Consider the following 23,647-nt stretch of genomic DNA (forward strand, 5'->3'; position numbering starts at 1 on the left):
TTACAATGTGCGCTGCAATAGAAAATCCCGCTTCTTTTGAGGCGCGTTCTGTGATTAGATCTGTGATAAAGTCAAGGCGGGCGATTCAAAACAAGCGCCGGGGAAAACTTAGCGCGAAGGTGTTGTTTTGTTACGACAATGCATGTCTACGATACAGCCAGGATTTGACGCCAAGCAAATAGCAACTTTTCCCAGCGATTAAGACATGGCTTGCTACACAACGCTTTGATACTGACTCCGAACTTCATGCCGGTGTAAGTCAGTGGTTGAAATCGCAGGCAACAGATTTCTACCGCGACAGTATTGAAAAACTTGTGCCACGGTATGATAAGTGCCTTAATTTGCATGGCAATTATGTACAAAAATAGCTTAAGAGTGTACTCTTTCAAATGTCTTTAGTACAACTTGGTTTGTTCGTTCTGTTACTTTCTGGACAGCCGTCGTAAAACAGGATAAAGTTAAATTATATTTTGAAAAGATAAAGGTAAGTATAGGTAGAAAGGCAAAATTTTCATTCGTTGTACTAAAAGTTAAAATTCGTTAAAATGAAATCTAACACACAGAAAGTAGGATAAAGGAAAGATGCCTACAAGAATGAATGAATTAATTAATTCGGAATATTTCGACAGCGACATTTTACTGTATTATGTACTGAAAAATTAACTAGGTAATTCTTGGTATTATTCCAGACACATTGCGTCGAAGTGAAAAATTTGACAGACTGAACATGGCGAATTTTTCGTTTCAGGTCCATTCTACTCCAGTCCCTCAGAGTTCTCAAGGACAGCAGCAGTTTCAGAGGCTGAAAGTAGAGGATGCTCTCTCTTACCTGGATCAAGTGAAGTATAAATTTGGAAATCAACCACAAGTATATAATGACTTTCTCGACATCATGAAAGAGTTCAAATCCCAAAGGTAAGATATAGCGGAATTAATAACAAAACTAACTTTTCCTTTTATTATTAGCAGTAAACGGATTGTCAGTGAGTCGAATGTTGTCGCTTGTCGTCACGGGAAAGCATAAACAGAAACTGACTTACTCTTTCCTTAAATAATGTCAACTTGTTTTGTCTTGGCTTGGGGCCAAGCAGGGAAAGGGGGAGGCAGTTGTATTGTATAATTCAATTGTCTAAGAAAAGTAATGAAAGAATTTAACGAGAAAAATATCTGACAGATTATTATTAACTTACAGTAAAGCTTAATGTTATTACGCCTGTGAGATAATTTCAACAACTCAACTTTTCCTTTTATCTGTGACGATGTACGCAAGTCAGTATTAACTTTATGTTTACACAGTTGAAATATTCACATTGTTTACCTTACCAGGCGGACTGTACATTATTAGAACAGTAACTAAATAATGATGGAAGAAATGCTCAAATTGTTCAGATAAGTTCTTGATACACAAAACAATATAACTATTTTAATCTTAATCTATATATAAATTCGAAAGCATATTTTAGGATCAAAAGATTCGATAAATTGCAATCAAAAATTTTCTTGTAGGCATTAAATCTGGAGAATTACGTATAGTATAGCCGAACCCAAACTATCACTTAACTCAGTATGATGTGCTTATTCCGTAAAAAATATACACACTCGATTTAGGGGCCGTTCAAAATTTTTGTGGCCCCTGATCCAAAAATTAATTATTGGCCAAGATCACAATCTTTTCATTTTTTTTCCCCTAAAATTCTTGTTCTTCAAGTAAGTAGAAGATAGATATTATTTCAATTACTACGTTTATATATTTTCAGGGTAATTGTAAAATAGAATTAATAATTTACCAGGGAAAGCATGAAGTGATAATTCAGGAAAAAGTTGGTTGTGTTAAAGCACTTTTATTTACCAAGTGGAATGTACACTCATGTCCAAAATGATTGTCGTATAACTGTTTTCTTGCAAGAATATAATTTGATAATGATTTTGACCTTTACTGTTAATACTGATACTATGTGTATAATCGGAAAATGTATACATGTGGTAAATTTCATAGAAAAAGAATTATAAATACGAAAATTAGAATGAGTAAAACAAACTGTTTCTAAGTGGACAAGAAAGTTTTATTTTCGTTTTATTGTTCTTATTTACTGCACTTTTGACTTGAAATTTGCCACATATGTCTTTGCCGATTATACAGATACTAACATTATAAGAAATATCTGGCAAATTCGTTATCAAATTATATTTCTACAACAACATATTTATAAACATGCGACAATAATTTTGGACATGAGTGTACATACCCGCACTCTTTAAATTTCTTCAAAATAAGTTAATACGTAGAATTGTTTTCTTTGTAGATATGTTTAATAGAAATAATAAAAATCAAGGAATACCATTCCTGAATAAATATTTTTTAAGTAATAAGAAGTAAACAGCATTGAGGTGTGTGTGCATTGTTTTGGTAAACAGAGGGTTAAGTTAACAAATTATAGTATATTCACGAGAAAACAGAGTATAATCACTGTCTAGGGCAGTCATAGGCTTTTTTGTGCTGGTCAAAGAATAAATGAAAACCTTCAACCGGGCCAATACATGAAAAATAACAACGGTACATTTTACACAAAATTCTTGTACTAAGCCCCATTAATAATTTAAAAGTTATGAAGGGGAATGTGATAAATGAAATTGTAAATGTGCAAAGGTTTCTCATAATGTGGTTCGAACTGCGATTCTCATAAGTGAAGCTAACTTAATTGACCTAGGAATCATGTCACGGGTCGGATAGAAGCTTTCAGGGGATCGCGTCGTGCCCGCGGACCATAGCTTGCCCATCACTGGTCTAGGGGATGAATATACAGGCAAAGTAATATCAGTCGTATTATTAAGTGACATTATGAAAGAACGTTTTAATTTACGAGAACAAAGTTCGTTTATTGGATTTTAAAATGTACATTTTTCGAAGAACTTGTCAGTTACCTTGGTATATGTCATTATTCAGTTTTCTCAAAAATAATGGAGAAAGAGCATAGTAAAAATAATAATATAGGTATTTCATATCGATTATTATTCAAGATTAATTTAAATCTGGTATTCAATCACAGTTTAACAAGAAACTTGTTCAGTGAACTCGAAGTTCAGGAAGTAATGTGATTTTATATTAACGAAAGGGGGCAAACAACCATTTTCTTAACACACCAACTCTTTTCAGATGCAAATTTAATGATGAACAAAGTTTAAAAAGTACACCTTGTCTCAAAAAGGTTGAGCGCATTCTTTATTGGTGTTTTGAGGCAAAAATTTTCTAAGTCCAGCTTCGGGTATCTTCGGGAAAAAGTAAGCCAGGTTCGAACCTCCAAGCCAGCCTTTGCAATCGGGAAAAAGTTTGCAGATGTGTTTTTCTTCTTTTAAATATAATAAGACTTGTTACCAAGTGTTTAAAAAAGCAACATTGATTGAAATACTTAATGATACAATATTTCGAAACCTTTTTTTTTAATGTTAGCACATGCTTGTTTGTCATTTAGCTCTCCATACGTAATGGAACATTTAAATACGTTAAGGAACCTTTCCATATGTAAAAGAATGCTCAAAGTTAAGAAATAGAACATAATTATCGCCTGAGTACTAAAATAAAAGTCAAAGTAGAACAGAAACAGCGTTTGTAATGGATATGAATGTCATAATTATCTTGAGATCCGTTATACATCGCTAGAAGGTTGTGTTAGCTCATTGGTAAGCTATCGGATTTCAAACCATAAGGTTGAGGGTTCGAATCCCGTCTAGGCTAATCCTTTTTTTAAAATTATATTTTCCGCAATGCATGAAAAATTATATAAAATAATTACATTAGAATACATAAGTTGTGTATATATAACATAATCATTGCAGAACATAGTAATTATTATGTTTAAAATATAGCATCTGAGATAATTTTCACAGTAGGTCGGTATTATATATGAGGATGTAAATACAAGTTAGGAAAATCATTTAATAGCAATAAATAAGTTATGTAGTGTATTTATTTGCATCTATTTGTCATACAGATGTAACTTCTCAATATTCTCATTACAGCATGTCATTTACATTCGTGAAATACAATATATTCCTACGGATATAGAAAGTGTATAAACAGAGTATCCAAAGTCGTATCCTGCTTCAAGACACATAACTTTTCCCGATCCCCTTAACGTCACGGGAAGAAACACAAATTCTCTTTAGAACGGAATGTCGTTACTTAGAGTCTCATTCGAATACGTTGAATATGCTTTTGTATATTCATCTCTCTCTCTCTCTCTTTCGCTTTGTTTATGTGTGTGTGTGTGTGTGTGTGTGTTGCGGAATATCCCAAGTTGAATACAACATTTGCCAAGTATATGAGCATCATTGTCATCGAATACCAGAAATTGAAAATCGTGTTTCTTCAGATTGGGTTTGCGTGTTCATGTTAGCTCACTGGTAGAGTACGGACTTGCCAATAAAGAGGTCTTGAGTTCAAAGCCTACAGCTAATTATCATTCTTTTGTTGGTAGGATTGCACAGAAATCGGATACAAGGAGTGGTTTACTTCTAGAAATATTTTCAGAAGCGTTTAGGTAGCCCTGAAAAGGGCTGTTTTCGGGAGTTAAGGCGGGGACATTAATATTGTGTCCAAGACCCTTCTGAATTTATTACACGCTCCATTCTTCTGGGCATGGAATCTATTACATGGGTGACAAATCTATCTCCTTCCCCTACCTCCAGCCATGCTTCGGAAACAAGATGCCACAGGTCATCCTGAGTTCTTGGTGGATCTGCCTCAGGCCAACTTTCCCTTAGAGTACGCTTCACTTCTGCCCACATATTTTCCATGAGATTGAGGTCTGCTCCACGAGCGGCCAGTCGATTAAATCAATCTCAGGGTGCCCTGCGAACCATTCCTGAATCACACGGGAAGTATGTATTGGCGACTGGTATTGCTGGAACTGAATTACACCATCAGGCTGAAATACTCGTACAGATAGCACCATAATATTACTGATAATGTCTAAGTACTGAGCATTGTCCAGATGTCCTTCAATTCTATGAAGCTGTCCTGCTCCGCGACTGGAAATCCAACCCCAACATAAAATAGATACATGGCCACTGCGATTGCAAGCAGCCACATATCCATGGTCATATCGGGTGCCTCTCGGACGATACACAAAACGGCGTCCCTCCTTTGATGTTGTGAATATGGATTCATCTGAGAAAACTACGTTTTCCCAATTGAGACCCACATTCGCGTGTGCAAACGCGAGACGGTAAATTTTGTGGTCGCCTGAGAGTTTTTCCTTCACGGCAGCAACATGGCCACGTAACCCAGCATGACGAAGCCTTCGCAGAGCTGTATGCTTACTACCAGGAAAGAGAGAAACTTCCCTTAGCTGTCTAGACGTCCTTAGTGGGTCTAACCGGGCTTCGTTTACTAATCTCGCATCTTGGGCTTCGGTTGACACATGCGGACGACCAGGAGATCGTAAATTATCAGTCTGACCTGTAGCACCATATTTCCGAATCCATCGCCTTCCTGTAGAGGCCGGGACACCTACTCGCCTGCTAGCTGCAGTTGCAGAATAACCTTCCAACTCCCATAAAGTAATTACTGCTGTACGTCTATCCATAGTTACCGATGTTCTGAGCTGTGAGAAGGAAGCAATAGGTAAAAGCTAGTACCTGACGTGTGATTGGTTACTTGCACGACACGCCTATTGTGGGGAACAGCGTTGCCAGATCTAGCATAATGATGCTAGATCTAGCATAATTTGCATGTCTCTAGCATCTAGCATCTTGCTTTTAGCATCCTGCCCAAATCTAGCACAATTTCAGCAAGTTTATCAAAAAGCCGTAAAACCTGGAGATGAGAAAGAAGTTGGTCGTGGGAAGAAAAAGAACGGCAGAAATGTATCCTCTTCCATTGATTCATACAGTCGGTAAACCATACAGGCAGTCTTATTTTTCGAAGTAAGTTCGAAACGTCTTTGGGCTTTTTTGTGGCTCCACCCAAGGTTTTCTAATCCTTTAACTCCGACGCATGGGCGGAGCTATGGGGGCCATTCTCCCCCCAACTTTTTGACAACTTCACCATCTTTATTTCTGACTTCATGATCATATTTATTCCTGAAATGACAGCTCCGAGACCGACCAAAAATCTGCCCCCCCCCCCCCCCCAGCAGACGATTCCCAACTCCGCTTATGCTGCGAAGTAATTTTCTTTTAAAATATGCAAACAAAAACTTTGCATTCATTTATACGACATATACGCCATTGAATCTGGCAACGACTGCATTAATTTAGTTGAGTTAAAATTTTGGTGCGTGAAGTATTGAGTTCTATCCATGCATTCTTGCTCTCTGTGTATTTTAAGTTACGTTATCGTATCTCAACTTCGTTTTTTTTAAACTCCTGAATTAGTAATTATGAGGATCTAGCATAATTTGACCGAATCTAGCATAAGTTCGATCAGGTTTTGGAATAATTCCGAGCTGTGAGTCTGGCAACGCTGGTGGGGAACGACTTGGTCAACGACTCGCGAAAGAAATCTGAAAATGGTGCGCCGTAATAATAATATTAAAAACAGTTTTTATAAAGGAATATTAATACATACGAAAAGCTGTTTAAAGAATGAATTGTTATACTGACTTTACACGTATAAAAACATATACCATATACCAAACAGATTGAGCGATATGATGATAGCTGTTTTGAGACAAACACTTTCGAAGTCCAACTTCGGGTATCTTCGGAAAACAGTAAACTAAAGCTGCTGGTTCGAACCTCCAAAGCCAACCTTAGTAATCGGGAAACGATGTACAGATATGTTTTTCCTTCTGTTAAATATAATAAGACATGTTGAAATGGTATTAAGTGTAGAAAAAAGTAATATTGAAATACTTAATGATACAATATTTCGAGACTATGTATTCACACTCTCGTTTCGTCATTGTGATTTCCATACGGAAAAGAGCATTTACGTATGAGTTCAGTTATATTTCAGAAGCAGCTTCCGAAAAGCGGTCATATTAGCTCAGTGGTACACCACCGAGCGCTTAAATCGTGAGTTCGATACCCGTTCAGGTGAAATTCTTTTATGATATTCTACTTTCCTCAATGCATGAAAATTATGTAAAATAGTTACATTACAATTCATCAGTTGTATATATCAGTTGAATAAATATATTCATATCATCAGTTGTATATATCAGTTGAATATATATATTCATATCATTTCACGACATAAGTAATTCTTATCTTTAAAATATAACATCTGAGGTATTGACAGAACGTCGGTGTGTTATGTGTGAATATTGAATACAAATTTTAAAAAATCGTGTAATAGCAATAAATAAGTTATGTAATGTATTTATTTGCAGCTACTTTCATCGCAGATAACTTCTCAATATTCGCATTACAGCATTTGGGTAGAGCATATCGAAAATCGGATCGTGGTCCAAGACAAAAAACCAGCTAGCCTCAAACTGTCACGCAAGAAATTCGCGAATCGCAAAAGTAAAGTGAAGAGATTGAGAGCGGCAATTCCTTAATCGCTCTCTCTCAACTCTCTCTTATCTGCATTTATACACATAAAAGTGTATGTATGTATGTTCCAACATAACTCATGTATGCCTAGAGCAGGGTTTCTCAACCTGGGAGTCGCGGCCCCTAGGGGATCGCGAAGATAGGCGGAAGAGATAAATATAGTTAGAATCTAATACCAGAAATTATTTTTAAATATTATTTTTAATTTTGTTCTGATAAGCATACTTTTATTTTTTATACACTGTAAAGAACAATAAAAAATAAGTCTACTGAACATTTTCAAAGGGTGTAGAATTCGTGTTACTATTCGGTTCAAAGTCTCTTGTCGTCGCGAATTCTGTCGAGAAATTTGAAGCTTAAAATATACAAAACGATAATCATGCCTGTTGTTCTGTATGGTTGCGAAACATGGTCGCTTACTCTGAGGGAAGAACATAGACTGAAAGTATTTGAGAACAAGATCCTTAGACGAATATTCGGACCCAAGAGGAACGGGAATGGGGAATGGCGGAAACTTCATAACGAGGAACTACATAATTTATACGGTTTACCCAACATTGTTAGGGTCGTCAAGTCTAGAAGGCTTAGGTGGGCAGGTCATGTAGCTAGAATGGAAGAAAGTAGAAACGCTTTCAAAATCTTGACTGGAAGACCAATCGGAAAACGACCATTAGGAAGACCTAGGCGCAGATGGAAGGACAATATTAAGATGGATCTCGCTGAGATAAGAATACAAAGTAGAAACTGGATCCAATTGGCTAAGGATAGAAGTCAGTGTAGAGCTTTTGTGAACGCGGCATTGAACCTCCGGGTTCCATAGGCCATAGAGTTAGTTAGTTAGTAGAGTTGTTTAAAAATGAATTTAAATCAAAGAGGTATGATATAAAACTAATGAGAACTGTATATAGAAATACTAGAAAAATACACATGCAACAAAACCTGCACATTGAAATACAATTAAAATTAAAACCTAATGAGATACCTAAGCATGGTGTAATTTCACTAGTGCAGCAATGTCCGGTTCAATCTTCATGACGAACATTATCAAACCATTTTCAACTGATAAGCGATTTCTTATCTTTGTTTTAATGTTTACCATAAAATAAAACACACTTTCGCACAAGTACGATATAGCAAATGGAATTATTACTTTTAAAGCAGCAATCCCCATACCAGGATATTCTTCTCTCCTCATCAGGCAGAACTTGTCCAAGTCTTCGTTACAAAAAAACAGTTGCAAAGACTTGTCGCATGATCATTCTATTATTTGGTCAAGAAGTTGTGGGCTTAGATCGGATACGTTAATGGCCTCTTCAATGAAGGAGTTTAACATCCATCTTGAACCAGCACCTTCGTCATTGGGAATATAGATATTACAGTTACTGTATCCACTGTCAGTGCCGGGCGCCGAAAAAAGGGGCCACACATTTCGGAGGAAGTGTGTTACTCATGTTAGGAAAGTACATGTGCACATGTGTAAAATAGAAAGAAAAACGTAATAAAATGTGCTCAAAATTAAGGAAAGGTAGGGTTTATTTTGAAAATGTTATTGAGCTTCGTGCCAACCATGGTGGCGCTTCGTAGCTAGTCTGTCGACGTCACTCATATATGCGGTGACATCGTACTATACTCTCGCCCCGGGCACTGATTTTCCATGGCACTGTTCACTATAAACAAAAAAATGGATTCTACTATTATAGAAATAGGTATGTTAAAAATCTCACACAAGCTTATTATAAAACAAATTATAAAAGGGTCGCTGGCAAGAGCGTGTGATAAAAGGGGATCGTGATAGGAATTAGATTGAGAACCACTGGTCTAGAGTAATTTTAACCACATTTCTTATAATTTCAAAAAGATTGCTGTCGGGTTACCTATGGTGAATGGGAGGGGGATACATATAAAAGATTGCTAGAAAATGATCGATATTAGATTCATAGTTTTCGGGGTCGCTTAGATAAATAGTGAGACTTTCAATTTCGCTTAACTCCGATTAAGCTCTCATTAGTAGGGATGGGCACGAACGACTTTTCTTTGAAACTCGACTCGACTCGAAACAGACATCTTTGAGGTCTACTCTTGGACTCGGCGCGAAAAATATCTTCCAACTCGACTCGGATTAGAGTCAAGTCGAACCAAAACGAGCCAAATCCTGTGTGTAGTACTACCTAGACAATACATAGACAATAATTATTCTATCATCAATTATACTACTATTACTACAAATAATAATAATAATAATAATAATAATAATAATAATAATAATAATAATAATAATAATAATAATAATAATAATAATTATTATTATTATTATTATTATTATTATTATTATTATTATTATTATTATTATTATTATTATTACAACACCGTGTACAAACATGAACAATAGATGGTTAGTAAAGGAATACTAAAAGCTAGTTGACTGCCGACGTCGGTATTCATGAACTCTACAAGGCAAAGACATCGTTCATTACTCTAAGCTGTAAGCGTCGGTGGACTACAGATGGTCAACTATTGACCTCTCGCCAGAAATTGGTGGCCCCGCAGCGACGATCCGTGGTGGCCCAAGTTCCATTTTGAAAACTTTACCACCAGCAGCAGAGACGCGATGAAACGCCAACGAACCACAAAATTACCCTCCCAAAATATGTCAAAATGCCTATATGTGTGATTTGTTTATATTTAGGTGAATCAAAAAAACACAAAACAAATACCCGGGGTGGACGCAAACTATCAATATTACGATTACTAGGCACGTGTTCTGACTTCCCCACGGAAACGATCATAAAAAGCTTGGTTGTTGAAGGATAAATCATTGACGTCTTAATTTAGCCAATCAGACAAACCCCTACATCTCGAGTTCTAGAAGGTGATACCGTGAACCGTTTCAGATTTATTGCTTCCTGGTGGAGTACTATCCATGAGCAAAATTTGAGCATAATAGCCGACATGCATCTTCGGTGCCTCTTATCTTTAGTACAATTTTAACCAGAGATGGTGTGGGTCAATGAAAATTTGATCCACGACCCACCATGACCCACTATCACCCACCACCCAAATGCCCCATTGGCCCACTCTGACCCATCAACCATCGTGATCCACTCTGACCCACCACCAACTATGAACCACTCTGAACCATTGCGACCAACTCCGACCCACCAAAACCCATCGACATCAACTCTGACCGATGACCCACGTCCTCCTCTCCATTGACTAAAGAGATTACACTTGTAATAAAACAAGACTGTGAAATTATCACTTAATCGGAGTTTGAATTTCTACCGTCATTGGCTCAAGCACCTCTTTGTTACAATACTGGTGGGTCTGACCTTTACGATATATAATGGCAAAGTGTTTCTCATCTTCCAAATTAAAATGAATTTAAATTTATCATATATAATTATTTCTTTGTTGCCTTACATACACATTTCAGTAGAAAATAGGGTGAAATTTGAAAGTTTCAAATCAAGGAAAAGTAGACCAACGTAAAAAAAAAAAAAAAAAAAAAAAAAAAAAAAAGAGAGAGAGAGAAACTAATTTTCTATATAATTAAGCATGCCGTACTAATTGAAAATGCCCATGTAATTAAGTTTAGAATACAAATTTTATGGCCATTTTTCTCTAACTTTATAGCTTGATTGCCTTATGCTCGGAACGCTCCATACATTAAACACCAGCTTCAGCAATTATAAATAGAAAGCAGTGGGTATAAAATTCAAAAAGAACTTTAGTTTGCATTACTCAATTTGTTTCTCAACTAATATCAATCGTTTTCGATTATTTTTACAAATCAACCCACTACCAATTTCCAATATATAGAAAATGCACCCCCGTCCCCCCGCTCATAAAAGATAATTTTAAAAAATGCCAGGACATATTTTCTTTATTTTTAATAAAGAGTTATATGTTGAATTTCAGCTCTCAGTTGAACGGCTTGTAATATACTAAATTTTTCGCAAAAATTCGGACTTCTACTCCCCCTAAGGATATGTATTATAATGAAAGTGACACGCGTATGGTAACTTCCCAGTTGGGAATGGAGCCTGATTATATACCAAACGTCAATTCATTTGACTTTGCAATTTGACCGTGATGATTACGCAGACATAGTTACTTTCAATTTTTTATGATACATATCCTTATTTCATATGTTACAGATGATTCAAAAATATTTTTTCAAGCAGTTAGCTCCTCTAGAATCTCACAGGCTGCATCCCAAAATCCAACTCCTACTATCCTATGACAATCCAAAAGTGACTGAACTTTTTTTTATTAGAAACAAATGACAAAAGAAAAATGGAGATCGTGAAAGTAAAATGTAGAAAAGCTCGGTGCCCCCAATAACTACATATTTCTCCACCCCTTCATCCCGAACTTAAAAATAAAACTTAATTCGAATATGGTTAATTAGTGAATTTATTACAGTTAAATTCCACTCACTACATGCTACAGCTACAACTATGTAACAAAAAATAACAACTGTGAAACATGTTCTGAATTACTATTAGATTTCTTACGCTATTATTAAACATATTAGAATAGTAAAAGAGGATTGTTCGTGAAATAGTATATTTGCTCTTGATTTATAACTTTTTCATACGGAAAAAATTAAAATATTATTCAAGTTTTAAACTTTGCACTCTGCAAATATGTTGCCCTCTAGGCAATGAGACTAATGGGAAATGCTGCACTGTTAGCGGCGCTGAAAACTTACGATTCGATTCTAATATCGAATGATTTCGATATCTTTATGTCGCTACGTAACCACCCTGGGTGCTAATGGAAGCTTAATTGGACTTGAATTGAAAGTAGAACTATTCACCTAAGCGACCACGAAACTATAGATTCGATACTAATATCGACCCGTTTCTAGCATTTTTGATATGTATCCCGACAGTACTCTTTTTCCAGACTGTAAGAAATATAGTTAAAATGGCTCTAGATATATCAGAATTATGTTGAAATACACACATAAATCCACTTTTATATTCTGTATAAATAGAGAGTGAGCGAGCGAGAGAGGGCGACTCAAGGCATCACCACCTCCACATTGCAAAAGCATATATCAGGAATTGAATTGAAAATCTATGTAAAGACTTTCTGCTGTGGCATGCTTCATAAGGACAATTCCAGTCTGCTCACGTGACCTTTGGGGTTCATGAATTTTTTTTGCGAGCGTTCCGACTTTGGATTCTCTGTTTATACCTTCTGTTTATGCATCGAATAACTTTTCAAGAACATAAATGACATTCTGTATTATGAATGTTGAGAATTACCCTCTATATGACAAATAGCTGCAAATAAATACACTACATGATTTATTTATTGCTATTGAACGAGTTTCTTAACTTGTATTTACATCCTCATATATAATACCGACCTACTGTAAAAATTATCTCAGATGTTATATTTTAAACATAATAATAACTATGTTCTGCAATGATTATGTTATATGTACACAACTTATGTATTCTAATGTAATTATTTTATATAATTTTTCATGCATTGCGGAAAATATAATTTTAAAAAAAGGATTAGCCTAGACGGGATTCGAACCCTCAACCTTATGATTTGAAATCCGATAGCTTACCAATGAGCTAACACAACCTTCTAGCGATGTATAACGGATCTCAAGATAATTATGACATTCATATCCATTACAAACGCTGTTTCTGTTCTACTTTGACTTTTATTTTAGTACTCAGGCGATAATTATGTTCTATTTCTTAACTTTGAGCATTCTTTTACATATGGAAAGATTCTTTAACGTATTTAAATGTTCCATTACGTATGGAGAGCTAAATGACAAACAAGCATGTGCTGACATTGAAAAAAAAGGTTTCGAAATATTGTATCATTAAGTATTTCAATCAATGTTGCTTTTTTAAACACTTGGTAACAAGTCTTATTATATTTAAAAGAAGAAAAACACATCTGCAAACTTTTTCCCGATTGCAAAGGCTGGCTTGGAGGTTCAAACCTGGCTTACTTTTTCCCGAAGATACCCGAAGCTGGACTTAGAAAATTATTGCCTCAAAACACCAGTAAAGAATGCGCTCAACCTTTTTGAGACAAGGTGTACATGACTGTACCGGGACTCGAACACGGGATCTTCGGCGTACCATATTAACCACTACGCTACCTAGTCCGCTCCCAGAACATCCATACACTCTCTCACTTCTGAAGTCGGTGTTCTTTCACACAGACCACATGGTTTGTAGGTACCACAAATTTCTGTTGTTCTTGTTTAGAACACCTCTGACTGCTATATTATCATTATATTAACGAAAGGGAGAAATAACCGATTTTTAACACAACGATTTCTAGGGTTGCCAATTTAGCCACTTTGTGGCTAAATCTGGCCATTTTGATAACCTGGCTAGCCCCAAATTTTCGAAAAAGACACTAGTGGCTTTTCTACCCATATACTTTTTGCTTTTGCCATTTCTATCCATTGTCTGAGTTTAGCCCCTTATTGATATATTGTGTGTGAGTCATTTTGCTATTTTGTAAAGTTTGATGCGTTCTCTAAGTTGTAACATTCTAAACCCCACTGTTAGAATTGTCGCCATAAAATATAGCATTGATGGTTCTACTGTGGTTACACAGCAGAGAATGAGCTCAAAACCTGTTAGTTACCAATAGACGTTGAATAAACTTTTCGGCGAAGACGTGTAAGATTTAGTTAAATAAATAAATAAAAATTCCTTAAAGAAATTCAAAATGGACCTCCTGATAATACAGACATCCTTCATAAAATGTAGCTTTTTAGTGTCAATGAGAATTTGAGGCCACCACTGTCGGATACTATTGATGAACTTGAAAAGCAGTGGCGAGTATAAGTTTTCATGAAATGAATAAATAAGTCTTCAACTGAAGAATTTTTGTAAGAAGTAAATCAGTACAGAGAGTTCATTTTCAGAATTAGTTTTTTTTAAATTTATTTTATTTATTTATTTATTTTTTATTTATTTTAACGCTTTCACATTCGAACGTGAAAGTGAAGCATATGTTCAATCAGGTGAATATACTCAAAAACAGACTCAGGGACTTGTTTGAAATAAAAACGCTTTCTTCAATTTTAAAAGTGAGCTTTGGGTTGCGCCGTATGCAAAAGTGTTATTTTTTTTATTTGAAATTTCAGCCACAGTTTTGCAATTAATTGGAACAAAAGTAGCCGAGACAAAAGAAGCTTCACCTCGACCTGAAGAAGAACATGATGGTATTTATTTCTGTTAGGGGAGTTTTGCTTTAATTTTATATTATAATAAGAACCGATTTTATTTAGCTTTGTCTGAGCGCTGAAGCTTGCTTTTTTATTCTAGCTATTTCTGGCCATTTTTAGCTATTGGTTTGAGCCACTTTTTCTCGTGTAGTGTAGGCAACACTACCGATTTCTCGATAGGTTCGGAATACAACCGTCAGAGGTGTTCTGAATATGGACACTGGATTATCCAAGCACAACCGAAAGTTGTGGTACAAACCATGTGGTCTGAGTGAACAGCCAATTTGAGAAGTGTGTGTGTGTGTATGGCTGTTCTGGGAGCGTAGTCGTTAATGCATCTGTCCAGTCATGCACTTTTCAGTTTGTTATAATTAAACATCGGATTTTTATGCACTTAAAATTCATGAAATATACATGCAACTATGCTGTTAAGTGTGTTAAAATATGCAGTAATAATACAATAAAAGAGAGCATTTTCAAACATGCACCAAAGTTGAGACAAAATTTTGTAGGTGAAACGCAACATCGAAAGTGTTCTTTCAGAGATTTCTCTTCAAAATTTGTTTTTATAACAATTACAGTTTATATACTCTTAACTTTTTTTAAAAAAACATGCACATATTATGAGATAAAATAAATATTGATTTGAGAACACGATCTCTAGTTTTTTTTTTTTTTTTTTTTTCATATGTACTTGGAGTGCATTTAGTTTACACGAAATAATACAAACATCACTTTTTTCTACACGTTTCCACTGTATGAAAAAAGTTGCGTTTTAAAGGAGTTACTCCTTCCCGCCTGACAGTGTATCACATGATGCTTATCTTCATTTTTTAGTGGCAGTTTGTGACATTTGTAGCCAGAAAGTGACCTGTTCACATCAATAGATGTTACTGGACAATATTTATAGAAAAAATGAAATGAAATCTTCGTTTTACGTCACACGCCTATGCCGGTTAGGCTAAAGGAGACGGTGATGATGAGTAATGAATCAAATGGTGGAATGAAGAAAGTGGGAGGAAACGGGAGAACCCCGAGAAAACCCACGTGCACGGTGTTTGTCCATCACAAAGTTCACACGGCGCGAGCTGGGATCGAACCAGGGACCCCAAGCACAGAAGGTGAACCCTCTACCACTGAGCCACCGCGCCCCGACAATATTTATAGAGAGGAGCACGTTTAGTATATGTATATTTTTCTCGCAGGTTGAAATTTAACCCTTGAAGGTATTTTCCCATGGCTTCAGTTGTTTTGAAGTTAGAGCTTCTGACAGTAATATCCGTCAATTTCTTTTCCACCGAGCGCCCGAATTTACCAGGAACTGATTTGAGCTCGTGCAGAATTTGATCAACTAGAGCCAAATATTCACTGAGTAGTATTCCTCACATCTTGTGAATTGATGTCGGCGATATTACGATGCCTATCACTATCAGATTTTTCCTAATGTCTTGGCAATTTTAAACGTCTTTGCTCTGCTGATTGATTGCTACCATTATTTGTCCTACATACTAGTCATCGTTCCATGCAAAAAGCCATTCTGCTGCATAGACATGTCAATGCATTAAAAATACAAACTAAAACTTAATTTATCTCATGCTTTAAGCATACTGAAAAACTTACAGAATATGCTCTTAAGCACTGATATATATACTCTGATCTTTAAAATATGCATTTATAAAACTACAAATTCGAGCTGTATTATTGTTGTTAGAAAACCCTACCAAGTTTAACAGAAATACGTATTATTATCCTCATTTAGTGCAATAGAAATTGATGTTGCTTGTTTGCCTTGTATTTCTTGTTTGAAATTCCATCACGGTTAAAATATTGTAATGTTATTTCTTTTACAGCATAGATACACCAGGTGTCATTGCGAGAGTTTCCAATTTATTTAAAGGACATCCAGAACTTATCGTAGGATTTAATACTTTTCTGCCTCCTGGATACAAAATAGAAGTGCAGGCCAATGAACAGGTAAGAGAGAACTTTTCGATTTATTAGCCGTCTGCGCTGACATCAACGTCAAAAAGCTAAATTAACTTTTTTAATAAGTGGCCACGTCTTTAAACGATACATGGTAGCCTTGTTCTCAACAGAATCAACGGTACCGTATTTTATTTATTGAAACAGTACATGACAAAATACTTGAAAAAAATAATGACAATTAGTTTTAATGTTCGTTTCTTTCGAATATAAATGTTTTACCTTTTTTCAATTACTTTGTAAAATGGTATTCTAATAGGATAAGTTTAAAATGGCAAGGAAAGGAAAGACAATGTTACGAACTGTGTATGGTTATTGTAACGGCCTTGCTTTCAGTATCCATCGTATTGCTTTAACTATAGTTCTATTTTTTTTTCTTTCTTTCCGATATACTGAACAATTGTTTTTAATAAGTTCATCCATTATTTGAGAATTTCATTCATTTTTGTTAACCCTACATTAAATTCGGAAAAGGGTTCGATTATTTCTATTATCGGGTCCCGAGAAACAAGTCGTTTTATTTGGATGAGGACCGGTCACGCACGATGTCGAAAGTTTGATTTATAGAAGTCAAGGGTTTGAAAGCTTTTAGATGGTCTGTCTTTACCGAACTGCTAGTTTCTCTCCACTGTCATTCGTTAAATGTGACAGTTTCAAAGCCTCAGCCTTGTAGTTAGTGTGCTATTATGCTAACAGAGTTGTGAAAGAGTTTATAAATGTCGATTAACACGGTCCTCCAGTAATAGAGCGCACGCCTCTTGACCCAAAGGTTACTTATTTAATCTCGTGTCATGTAAATTTAGAATAACATGGTTGTGGATTCTCTGGTTCCTTCCACTTGCTCGTTCCAACAAGCCTTTCATAATCTGACATGCAGTTTTCACTTGTCTCTCTTAAATACATAAACGCGAGTTTCTTTTTTTTTTTTTTTTTTTTTTTTAATCTGCCTTACCGTGTGCGAGTATGGTCAAGGATTGATTTGTGATAGGCGCAAAACTTCCAGTGTTTACTCGCCATTGCAAGACAATGAGAGATCTTGAGTTAAAGGTACTTCTCAGTGTAAGTGCAGCAGAAATAAATAAAAAAATAATCTTAAGTAAGCGTGACAAAATAGGACCGAAACTAAAAAACAACCATAAGAGTTTGCGAACTTCAGTCTGAAGAGCTAGATATAACGAAGAAGGTATTCAATGTGTCCACCATACATTATGCAGGTACAACAAACCTGTCCCTTTAATATTCTTGAGCTATGTAATATCCATTTATACGATTGTTAATGGCAATCATCTTCCTAATATTCGATGGGTAAACAGCCGTGCTATTGTTTTTTGTTTATAACGTACTTTGGCGGTGCTGTGTCATCAGATTGTAGCTCAGAATAATCTCTAAAATATTCATTAAATGAATGTAACATTTGGGGATGAAACTGATGCACAACTCGGTACTTAACTGTAAGCGTTATGATTAAATTTAAATAAAATTCAAATGTTTTAACTTTAGAGTGACTAGTTGAGGGATAGGGGGGAGAGAGACAGAGAGAGATTAACTAAAAGATAAAGGATGAGCACTAGCCTGACAGATCCCACGAGACTGGTGTCGTCCTGGTCATCTGGATGATGAATGTTTCTTTCTGGACGAGCCTGGATGTATTGAGTCAGCCAACAACTGGATCTCAGTGCTGCTGGACTGTCAGGTTCGTCGAGTTCTCTCGTCTTGATGCGTCTCCGATTATGAATGTTCTACACCTTCATTCCACTAGTCAGATATTGAACTCTATTGAATCTGTGGCGATGAACCAACAGAATGGTACTCCCAAGACACGGAGTTGGTTGTTCTCCAATGGAGCGACGTGCCTCTCACGACGATCCTGCACCTTCTCAAACCTTGTAGCGAATACCTCCTGTCGTTGTGTCCTCTGTGGTTTTGCTTAATCGAAAAACGATGAGTCTGACGTTCAGTGAACTAGGAAGTGTCAGGCTAGGCGGAAAGGAACGCGGAAAAGCAAGAAGGAAACGTGTCACGTTTATTGACAATTTCAAAAGTGACAATTAACAAATGTATGCTTATACAAGCTGTCTGGCAATATACAATCATGAATAAAAGTTTTGTTTCGTTGGATTTTAAATGTTCATAATTCTGTCCTGGATAAATGTAATTTAATATGGTAATTGAATTTAGCGAATTAAGTTAAGAGTTTATACAGTTATCACATGGTTACTTCACATATACCTCACAGTACTTTAGTTGTCATTAATAAGTTATACTAATGAGTTTATCTGCATTGTAAGTAAATAGGAGGTTAGTAAATATGAAATTTCTATATTCCTTCTTATGGATACCCTGTCGACCAAACGAAGCACATCATCAATGTAATGGAATGGTTTTAATATAAGTATAAAAGAATTGGTGAAATGAGAATATGGCATGAAATGGGAGAGCCCTGAAGAAACCCATTGACATGTTGGTTACCACAGACTTGCGTGGCCGGGAGTCGAACTAGAACTGAGCCACATTTGTTAAAACTTCCATCAAATGGTGGTTAAGCACACGGTAAACGCCTAACATAAACATGTCAGTAGATTATCTATAATTTTCTCTTTTGTTTTTGTTCAGCAATTATTATAGCGCGCAAACTGAATATTGTTGAGTTAACGTGAAGTGATTGAGTATAACATGCGTTGCTGTACTCTCAAGTAAAGGTAAATAAAATGTAAATCAATAATATATATATATGAACGAGTAAATCCAGTGACTCAATAAATATCCGAGCCTAACCCCGTATTTTTTATGAATATACGTTTGGCACCCGAGGCTGTAAATATGGCAGGATTTTGGGAAATGCGAGCCGTAAAGTGTTTGAGTGGGAGGCGACATTTTCTGTTCTTCAGATCTCCGAATTTTAGCCATGAAATCTTGAAATTTGGTATAAATGTTCTTTCCATCACAAGTATTTTAAAACCAGAAAAGAATAAACTTATATATTTGAAATATTTCTCATAAACCTCGTTTGTTCGGTGCGAATTCTAGAATTATTATGTTTCCTGTAATTTAGTTAATTATTATAAATTTATTTTCTATCAATTAAAAGCTTAAATACAACATATCGATAATTCCTTGTTGGAACTGCCAAGCAATACACGTCCGATACCTGTACCTGGGAACAGGTTTTATTATTATTATTTCATAATGTTTTCTATTCAGATAAATTTGTTTGTAATGTTTTACTAATCAGTAGGCAAATGAAAAATTGAGACAGAGTTAGGTTAGAATATTACCGCATTTCTAAACCATTACGTGGCAGCATTGGAAGCTTTATTTTCTATTCATTCAGCCTGAACGTGTAACGATAAATTTTCTGAGCAGATAATACAGCAGATTAGGGCTATGCGTTTCAGGTATCGGTGAGTGTTCCCAGTCCTACAACCACCACCACAGTGGTCCATACACCATCTGGGACGATCTCTCATCATCCGCAGCTACAGTCAACGCAGCATTCGAATTCAAGTTCAGTAGGAGTGAAATCACCGTCAATTCAACAAATTCAACACAGGTAAGCAATATTTTGTTTCTTTCGTATGTTTGGGTTTATTTACATTAGTGTACTCGTACTTGCTGTAGGCACTGAAACAGTATTCTGCATCTTTCCGGAATAGTTTTCGAAATATTAGCAGAGTTGTTTTTGATGAACATTAATTCAAAATATGAGTGATTATTAGATTTTGATGCCAGAATCGGCATAATATATATATATATATAGGTGTAATTGTGTGGTTTTGATGTTTGAAACATTAGTGTAATCACGAAGGCATTACAAAATGTGTTGTTCTTCCGACTGGTATAGTGGCTAGCGCTCGCAGGTACTCTTTTGTATAGGAAATCCACGGGTTCAGTTATCAGTAAAAGAGTATTGAACGCATTACGAGGGAATATCGTAAAGTTTTAATTATCATAGTAAAAAAAAAAAAAAAAAATCAGGATACAGGGATTTGTAGTTGTTAACCCCACTTTATGTAGTCATCACCCAGATTTACTCATTTCTCCCAGCGTTTATTCACTTTACGAATACTGTCATTGTAGAAGTCTGCACACAGTGCTCTAACCACTCTTCCACCTCATGAACAACGTCATCTGCGTTGCTAAATTGGCGACCACGCAACGGATTCTTCATTTGGGGAAACAAGAAAAAGTCACTGGGTGCGAGGTCGGGAGAATAAGGTGAATGTAGCAATACCTAGAAGCCACACATCCTTGTGTTGTCGACAGCAACCTGAGATGAATGAGCTGGTGCATTGTCAGGTAAAAGATCGCCTTTCGAGAGCATGCCGATGCGTTTCGTTTTCAGAGCGGCGCGCAGATTGTCCAGGAGATTGCTGTAGTATTTCCCAGTGGCCATTTGTACTTTTGCAAGGTAATCAATCTGTCAGGATAACCCCACGAGAATCCCAAAAATCGGACAGCATGACCTTTCCCCCCTGACTTTTGCATCTCTGCTTTTTTGAGAGGGGAGGAATCGGCATGCTTCCACTGCATGCTTATAGTTATGGTCTCCGGATCATACTGATATATCCACGTTTGATCCATGGTTACCAGATGCCCGAAAAAAATTCTCTTCTAACAGCGTCAACATTTGTTGAGAAAAAGTCACGCCGTGCTTGCTTTTTATCCATCTTATACTTTGGTCGCTTTTTGGCACACCCTGTAAAAAAAAAAATAACAAATCATTAGAAGTTAATTTCCTTAACATCATGCACATAAGAACCAAACATAACACTGACAAAATTTCATTATCATATGTTAATAATTTTCTGGTGATAATTAAAACTTCACGATATGCCCTCGTACAGTGATTCAGGATCGACCTTAAACTGTAAGACCATGTATCTTCTAGTGCAGAAAAGAGACGCTGAATTTCAATGAACAAATAAATTAAAGGGGTCTTGCTAAAAGCACTTCTGAATCTTTCCATCAGTTTGAGTATGATTTTTTAGAAGGTACAGAGATAAGACGGAGTACACCCACAACTAGCATAACTTAGAATCCGAACCATATGTGCCCCTACAGGGAATCGAACTCAAGTCTCCTATCTATTTAGCCACAAGATAACATTGTGACAATACGATAGACTGTAGTGTAGTTGCTAATGCTCTCTGCGATCAGTGCGGGCGGTCCCTGGTTCGATTCCCGGTGGGGGCACTCGTTCGAAAAAATGTTAAAAGCTTTTCAGGCCACTCATTCTGATAGAGGTTTTTCTGGGTTTTCCTCATTCACACCAGGCAAATGCCAGGGTTGTATGGTACCTAATATATAGGTCCCAGACCGTTTCCTTCCTTCCTTTCCCCGGATAGTGTGCTTGCCGAGGGAAGTCATCCGTCATACGTAACGTGCTAAATGGCCATTGATGCCGTAAGCCCAGAAATTTAAATCCTAAATCCAATAGTCTCGCGGAAATACCTGAATCACGAATAATAATACAAGAGGTAACTAATAATAAAAAAATAGTAAACAAAGGTATGAAGACTACTGACGAAAAACACATCTTATTGCTATGTGTGCTGAAGGCATTAGAGAAACATAATTGTCCGTTGTACTTGGATGTAAAATTAGTATGATCATATGCTGAGGAATAGTGTTTGAAGAACAATTCGGTAATGCTGAACTCTTGAATACATCTTCGTCACTGCAGGTAATAGATGGTGTAGTTGGAGTGGGACACTTTTCGGTAGATTAAAAGAAGATGGAAATTTAATATAAAGATCGATTTTTGGGAGGAGATTGCCACATAATAGTATCTAATGGCAAGCTTTTGCTCACTTGGGATTTCTTAAGTCATAGAGTGACTTGAATTAGAGAAGAATTGAGTTGATTTGGATTCAGCAGCGAGGCTATATGAGACGTGGACCTACTGATTAACATGGAATCCGAATCACATAAGCTCCCACCGGGAATCGAACCCGGATGAGTTAGAGTACAATATCCAAGTGAAGTAGACTGGAATTGAATAGACAAAAGGATTTTTTTTTTTTTTTTGCCGTGTATTTTCATTCGGAAATATTTGTACACAGTAGAGAACAAAATGAGTTGTCAATTCACAACACGTCTCCAAGCAACATATAGTTACACTGAAATTGATTAAATGGTTCCAAAGCGCTAACCAAAGAAAGTGTTGTGTATAGGCTAGATACACGAATGATTTTTAAGCGTATCCAGGTAAATTTTGACTTTTCTGCTTATGTAACTTTTTTTTTCTCAACCATAGAAGGTTGTTTGGTTGTTATCAGACCAATTTTGAAGGATGCTTAGGAGAAACCTCAACGTCAACAGCGATCATGTTCGATTGGACCAGCAGTGTCAGCAATAGCAGTGTCCTAATGTATTTTCCACCGAAAAAAAAAAAAAAAAAAACTACGTTGCAGCACAAGTATAGGGATTCCCTCCCATTCCTGGCTGCATGCTCTCCATAGGCAATGACGGCCATGGTGGCTCAGTGTTAGAGCGTTCACCTCTGGTGCATGGGGTCCTTGGTTGGATCCCAGCTCACGTCAAGTGAACTTTGTGGTGGACAAGCACCGTGTACGTGGGTTTTCTCGGGGTTTTTCCGTTTCCTCCTACTTTCTTCATTCCATCATTTCATTCATTTCTCATTATCACCGTCTCCTTTAGCTTAGCCGGTATAATCGGAGGACGTAAAATTTAAAGATTTCATTTTTTTTCATAGGCAATGAGGGCGAAGTTGTCCAATGATACTTGAAACCTAGACTGGGAATTATGGTGTAATATTGAGAAACGTAAAATCCCCTTTTGATACCCTTCAAGATAATAGCCATATCATGTGGATATATGTAGTGATAGGGCTACTGGCCAACCCTAGAAAAACTAGCTAATTCGAGAAAGAAAATGGATAGTGTTTAAGACCTTAATTAATTTTACCAACACAAGTTA

The 23,647-nt window shown here is 36.3% G+C and overlaps 1 protein-coding gene across 5 annotated transcripts in view; it reads left to right on the plus strand.

Moving 5' to 3' along the window:
* Nucleotides 1–23,647, plus strand: part of Sin3A (SIN3 transcription regulator family member A) — a 177,123-nt gene that overhangs the window by 93,530 nt on the left and 59,946 nt on the right. For 4 of the 5 annotated variants that reach the window (XM_081746192.1, XM_081746194.1, XM_081746195.1 and 1 more), the window contains 3 exons: nt 749–915; nt 16,576–16,699; nt 20,089–20,258. In XM_081746192.1, the coding sequence (XP_081602318.1) occupies nt 749–915; nt 16,576–16,699; nt 20,089–20,258 (461 nt within the window). The remainder of the gene's footprint in view (nt 1–748; nt 916–16,575; nt 16,700–20,088; nt 20,259–23,647) is intronic. The other variant, XM_081746196.1, reaches the window with a different exon arrangement.

This window comes from Thermobia domestica, chromosome 18 (genome assembly GCF_964235325.1).
Source record: "Thermobia domestica chromosome 18, izTheDome1.hap1.1, whole genome shotgun sequence".
Taxonomy (NCBI): Eukaryota; Metazoa; Arthropoda; class Insecta; order Zygentoma; family Lepismatidae; genus Thermobia; species Thermobia domestica.